The sequence below is a fragment of the Centrocercus urophasianus genome, unplaced genomic scaffold, assembly GCF_019232065.1.
Source record: "Centrocercus urophasianus isolate 14NV4802_14NV808 unplaced genomic scaffold, USGS_Curo_1.0 seq_10, whole genome shotgun sequence".
NCBI lineage: Eukaryota > Metazoa > Chordata > Aves > Galliformes > Phasianidae > Centrocercus > Centrocercus urophasianus.
The window spans coordinates 9,944,773-9,950,691 of record NW_024884142.1 but is presented as its reverse complement, the minus strand read 5'-3'; the positions used below and the strand labels follow the sequence as shown (position 1 = coordinate 9,950,691).

Genomic DNA, 5,919 nt, shown 5'->3' with positions numbered 1-5,919 from the left:
TTTCCTTTCCTTGCCTTGCCTTGCCTTGCCTTGCCTTGCCTTGCCTTGCCTTGCCTTGCCTTGCCTTGCCTTGCCTTTCCTTTCCTGGAACAGCAGTTCACTTCTGACACCCCCAAAGGCTTAGCCATATGTTTTGTTTCATAGTTATGAGTAACAGTGAAACAAACATACATAAAAAATAAGACTTTGCAGGGCTGAAGTCTTGCTGGTAGCCTGCTTCTGTATTCAACATGTGGGGAAAAAAAAACTTATGAGTAAAATTGGAGTGCCACCATCCTCATTGCTCCAATTCTCTGCATTTTGTCATTTCACATTCTCTCAAAAAGAACACAAACTTACACTGACAAACCTATAGGATAGAGAAAATACTTTGTAGAAATATATTTTAAGAATCATTTAACCAGTGCTTTTAATCTCATGTTCTTTTCTGGTCTCTGCTTCTAACATGTCTGTGTTCTCTTTTTTCCCTCCGAAATGAATTTACATTTCATTTGCATATGTTGACAGGCATGAACTGTATTCCTTAGAGTCCCAGGTACTTACTAGCCTGTATTTATGAGACACTTCTTACAGGAAGCTCATCACAGCAGCTCATCCTTTATTACAGTAAGCAACATCAGGCTGTTCCAGAAAGTTATGATCGTCTCATTGCTTTACTGCTGGATTACATTTTATCCTCTCCTTGTACGTCTCATGCTCCTGCTGCAATCAGTGAATTCTGATACACAGTGAAGGCAGGAACAAGTTCTCATGACGATGATGACACAATCTGACAGGATCTTGAAGTGTCGCAGTGTCAGAGAGGACTCTCACATACTTTGTGTAAGACCTTGGTAGGCTTGTGGCTTTACCAGGAATGCTGAACAATGTGTGAGTGCTATTTTGCTTCATACATAAAAGTGCAGTAGACATCAGTGAAACTGATAACCTGACCAGATTGCTGTTGGCAGGAGAAATAAAAGGTTCTTCCAGGGAACAAAGAACAACATAGGGCATTTTGAGCTAGCATAAATAAAGGGACAATAAAAAGTATATTTTAAGTGTTAATAAAAAGAAGTTGCTTTCACAAGGCACAGTGTTTTTTAATCAGTTGCAGCACTGTCTTGAAAACCTCTTCCTTGGAGGGACTGGCATCAACATCTTGGCATGCAGGATTTACCATCCTTCTGTACGACTCTTCAATTCTATTTTAAAACAAAACAAAAGCAACAAAACAAATTGCAGGAATGTGAAATGGCATTAGTCATCGGTCTCAGAAGAAAGTGCTGGCACTGCAGAAGCAATGGAAAAAAATGTAATATGAAACTAGGTATGAAATCTACTGCAAAGAGCAATGAACTATTAGGAAAACCTGAGACTTGCATAGTTTCCTTGACAATGATTGCCAGACCCATATCAATATTCACATGGCATGTCACTGATATATTTCTTTCTTTATGGCTTAGCTCTAGAAACTGTCCAGAACAGGGCATTCTGCTTCTAACACCTGACCTTACTGCTCTCTTCAAATACCTGAAAGGTGACTGCAGTGAGAGTGGGGCTGGTCTCTTCTCACTGGTGGCAGGTGACAGGACAAGGGGAGCCTTAAGTTGAGTCAGGGGAAATTTAGATTGGATATCAGGAGACACTTCTTTACAGAAAAGGTTGTTAAGCACTGGAATAGGCTCCCCAGGGAGGTGGTTGAGTCGCCATCCCTGGATGTGTTTGAAAACCATTTGGATGTGGTGCTCAGGGACATGATTTAACAGAGGGTTGTTAGGGCAGTATGGTTAGGACGTGGTTGGACTTGGTGATCTTGAAGGTCTTTTCCAACCTGAGCAATTCTATGATCCCATGATATTTAAATGGCATCATTTTCTCTCAGTACACCTATCCTGACACAGGCCCCACTGTATGTCTGCACAGTGCTTCTATCAAAATCAGGTAATACATTTTTTAATATATGCCATCAATATAAATGCTAAAAGTCTAGAGGTAAGTTTCAGCTTTGAGATTTGTGTATATAAACACCTACATCCAGGTGTTGATGTGGAGATACATACAAGAGCACTAGTTATTCAAGCTCCCACTGCAGAAAATGATGATGTCACCAATACATTTGGAGGTGCCTAGACAGCAATTCAGCTCACCCTAAGTAGGATATCTAGGGTGCAATTCAGATGCCTAAACATGTGTTTCAAGCGCTGCTTGAGACGATGCAGTCTAATCTCATTTAGCTTCCAACTGCTGACCCAGAAAGGGTGCACAGGTTGTGTGTCATATCTGTCAGCCTCTTGTAGATGCCCTAGAACACATCAGATTACTCTAGGTACTTATGCTCGGATCACTAGTTTCCTAGCATCAGCTCAGCTGAATCACACTGAAGGTGGCACTGACTGTGTTGACTATATAGGAGACTGAAATTATTCACCTGTAACTTTCAAACATGTTTAATTAGAAATGATAAAATTTACCCTCCTCATCAGACATGAATCTTTTCCAAAAAACAAAAACAAAACCAAAAAAGCCTCCACAAAATGTAGAGATACAGGAATCCTCGTCCCAGTAACAAAAGCTAAACATTTTGTTACTGATTTCACAGGAACCAAGACTGCTTCCATCCTCTTACCCTTCATTAAAGTATACCTTTGGCGAAACAAGCTGTTAGCTTCCAGCTCAGCCTCTTCCTTTGTTCTCTCCAGGCCTCGACCTTCAAGCCTCCGGGCTCGTTCCTCAGGGCTGACAGTTAGAAGAAGAACAAGATCGGGTTTGAGCAGGTCTTCAGGCCACTTATACACAGCATCATGATCTGGTGGAAGATTTTGGATGTTACCATCTGTTTCAGTGGCTATTGTATAAGCAGCTGTGCTATGCCAGTACCTGTTGGGAAAATGCAGAATGGACCGAAAGACATTTTAGAATGGACACAAGATCTTCAACAACATAGGAGGCAAGTATCAGTATAAGAGGCTGCTGTGAGAGGTGGTAGATGCCTCATCCTTGGAGACATTCAAGGTCAGGATGGACGGGGTTCTGAGCAACCTGATCTAGCTGTAGATGTCCCTGTTCATTGCAGGGGAATTGGATGAGATGACCTTTGAAGGTCCCTGTTCAACTCAAATGATTCTATGCTGCTGATTCTATGATAACCACAAGTAAAAGAATGACTAGGTAGTTGATGCTGGGAGTTTGAAGGCAACTATAAAAAAAAAAATTCTGTGCCATCCAGAATTGCCATAGTACTCTATAGTAGTCAGAATCATTGTGAATTACGAATTAAAAGGTATGGTAGAAGCCATGCATTAGGTAAAATGTTCCAGATACTCCTATCAAAATAAAGTCTTCTCATATGATGAGGCCAAAAGGAGAGTGTTATGTAATCTTTTCAAATCCAATAACCCTTCCCTTCCCTTCCTTTCCCTTCCCTTTCCCTTTCCCCTTCCCTTCCCCTTCCCCTTCCCCTTCCCTTCCCATTTTTTCTTTCATTTCTATTCTTTTCTTTTCTTTCTTTCCACTGAGCAACTGGATGATGGTACTGATGTAAGAGGATTTCTTAAATATACAAACCTGTCTACAATCACAGGTGCTTTAGTGGATGCTTTTGCTATTTCTGAAGCAAGGATGTAGTTGCCCGCAGCATAAAAGGCCCTTCTAATGGGTGTTGGCTCTTCATCAAATATTGTCCTCCACTGGCTGATGCAAGCTGGCGGAGACCTTAACAGAACAGCACCCAGGGCATCTTTAACTGACTGTGTTACTGTGGTTTTGCCTGCATTTCATTTACAAAAGGAAACAGTAGTTATATATCACTTCAGATACAGCTGAATTTTAATAACTGAAAAGTGCTTTTATTTTTCTATTTGGAGTACATGTTCTGACACCAGTGCAGCCTGAGTACCTTGTGATAAGGCTTTCAGTGGAAAGTGTTTGTGAGCTTGACTCAAAGGGTATTAATTACTCCACTTTCAGCTCTCTGGACCTCCTCTTTCCTTCCAGCAGTTCTCTAGATTCACTCCTTTAAATGCATTTTGAATACCAATTTCTTTACATATCCATTTACAGCATTTTTCTATGCGACAATCTGTGTGGGTAGTATCAACCACTACTTGCTTTTTAGAAGCACTTTTCAGTTCTATTTGACAAAAATACAGAAAACAAAGTTATTCAGAAGCAACGCATACTTCTCCCTGCAACAAACTGTTGCCAGCTTCCCAGCCCACCACTACTTTAGCTCCAGTAGTTGAGTTTACTTGTCAACAAAAATACGCTTCATAATCTGCACAAGAACTACAATTTCCAGCACACCACACTTTGTGTTTCTTCATTTACATAGACAAAGAATTCAACCATAGAGTGAAAAGCAGTAAATGAGAGAAGGTAGACTGGTATTCATAATGGTTAATTATTCATGTCTTAAGTCTAATTTTCTGAATTTTTGAGTTTTCGAATTTTTGAATATAATTTGTTTTTTTATGACATTTTAAACCTTAGATGTGTCTTAAACCCATGGTGGTTACTCTTCCCAACAGCCCTTACTGCACCACGCTCTTACCTGTGGCATCCAGCCCCTCAAACACCACGACTGGAAACTCTCCCTTCCGCTGACGCTCGGGGCACTTCTCCAGGATGTCCAGCACCTCTCCGGCCTCCGGGATCCGCGCCGCGCACTGCGGGAGAGAGTTAAACCTTCGTACCTGCTTGCCAACCACACGGAACGGAGCGCCCCGCGGCCCCCTGTGCGCTCACCTCCCGCAGGCGGAGGCGGACGACGGAGGCGGCAGCAGGCAGGGCGCGGCGGAGGGGCCCGGGAGGCCCCGCGGTGCAGCCCCGCAGCATCGCCGCCTGCTGCCTCTGCCGCACCGGGGCCAGGCGAGGAAAGGGGCTGGCGGTGGCGGAGCCGGCGAGAAACGAAAGTGACTCGTGTCTGTGAGGAAAAGCGGGGGCTGTGTCTCTGGGGCAAAGGTTTTCTGCTCCGCCTCTCCTCGTTTGGTGGATCACAGGAGCGCTCCCAGCGGGAAATCGCTCCGTGCAGGCTGGGCGTGCCTGGGGTGGAAGTGAAAGTGAAAGGAAGATAGAGACAGATGTTTTTTTAATTTATGTTTCTGATCTCCTCTTTCTGATGACAGGCGATAAACCCGAGGGAACAGCATGGAGTTGTGTTAGGGGACGGTCAGGGTAGCGGTTAGGAACAGGCTGTGCACCAGAGGGCGGTGGGCATAGAACAGGCTGTCCAGCTCAGTGAGCACGGCCCCTAGTGCCGGAGTTCAAGGGGCGTTTGGACACCGCCCTCCGGCGTAGAGTTGGATTTTGAGTGCTCTGGTGTGAAGCCAGGAGTTGGACTTAATGATCCTTGTGGGTCCCTTCCAACTCAGGACATTGTATGATCACACAGTTCTTGACAGCTGCTATGACTGATGCTGTCCAAAATGTAGATTTTGTGTTTTTTGAAATATTTATCTTATAAAACAGGAGAACCTGCAGCAGTCCCATTTTGCCCTTTAAATAGCTGGAAAACTGCACGTTGGAGATACCCAAGTTGATTTCTGAATATCACAGAATCCTAGAATAGAATCATTATGGCTGGAAAAGATGTCTAAGATCATCTAATTCCACTGTCAACTCACCTCCGCCATGCCCACTAACCGTGTCTCTCGTGTGCCACATCTCCACATTTCTTGAACATCTTCAGGGATGGTAACTCCACTGTTCCCTGGGCAGCCTGTGCCAATGCCTCACCATTCTTTCTGAGAAGAAATATTTCCTGATATCTAAACTGGACCTTCCCTGGCACAACTTGAGGCCATTCTCTCTCATCCTGTCACTTGTATGTGGGAAAAGAGGCTGACCCCCCATCTCACCACAGCCTCCTTTCAGGTAGTTGTGGAGAGTGTTAAGGTCTCCCGAGTCTCCTCTTCTCCACACTGAACAATCCTCATTCCT

General features: G+C 43.9%; 1 protein-coding gene across 1 annotated transcript; it reads right to left on the bottom strand.

Annotated features, from left to right (window-relative positions):
• Nucleotides 1-581: 581 nt before the first annotated feature.
• Nucleotides 582-5,612, bottom strand: CMPK2 (cytidine/uridine monophosphate kinase 2). The gene is made up of 6 exons (XM_042822122.1): nt 5,604-5,612; nt 4,726-5,022; nt 4,532-4,646; nt 3,547-3,748; nt 2,626-2,859; nt 582-1,184 (listed from the first exon to the last, which is right to left on the bottom strand). Exons 1-6 carry the CDS (start codon nt 5,610-5,612, stop codon nt 1,064-1,066), a joined length of 978 nt encoding a protein of 325 aa, XP_042678056.1. The 3' UTR covers nt 582-1,063.
• Between the last annotated feature and the right edge of the window lie 307 nt (nt 5,613-5,919).

Excerpts from the sequence above, each read along its gene's own strand:
- CMPK2 (XM_042822122.1), bottom strand. Across the intron at positions 3,749-4,531 it reads TGAGGGGCTGGATGCCACAG|GCAAAACCACAGTAACACAG; the intron begins GTAAGAGCGTGG and ends AATGAAATGCAG. Across the intron at positions 1,185-2,625 it reads AACAGCTTGTTTCGCCAAAG|AATTGAAGAGTCGTACAGAA; the intron begins GTATACTTTAAT and ends GTTTTAAAATAG.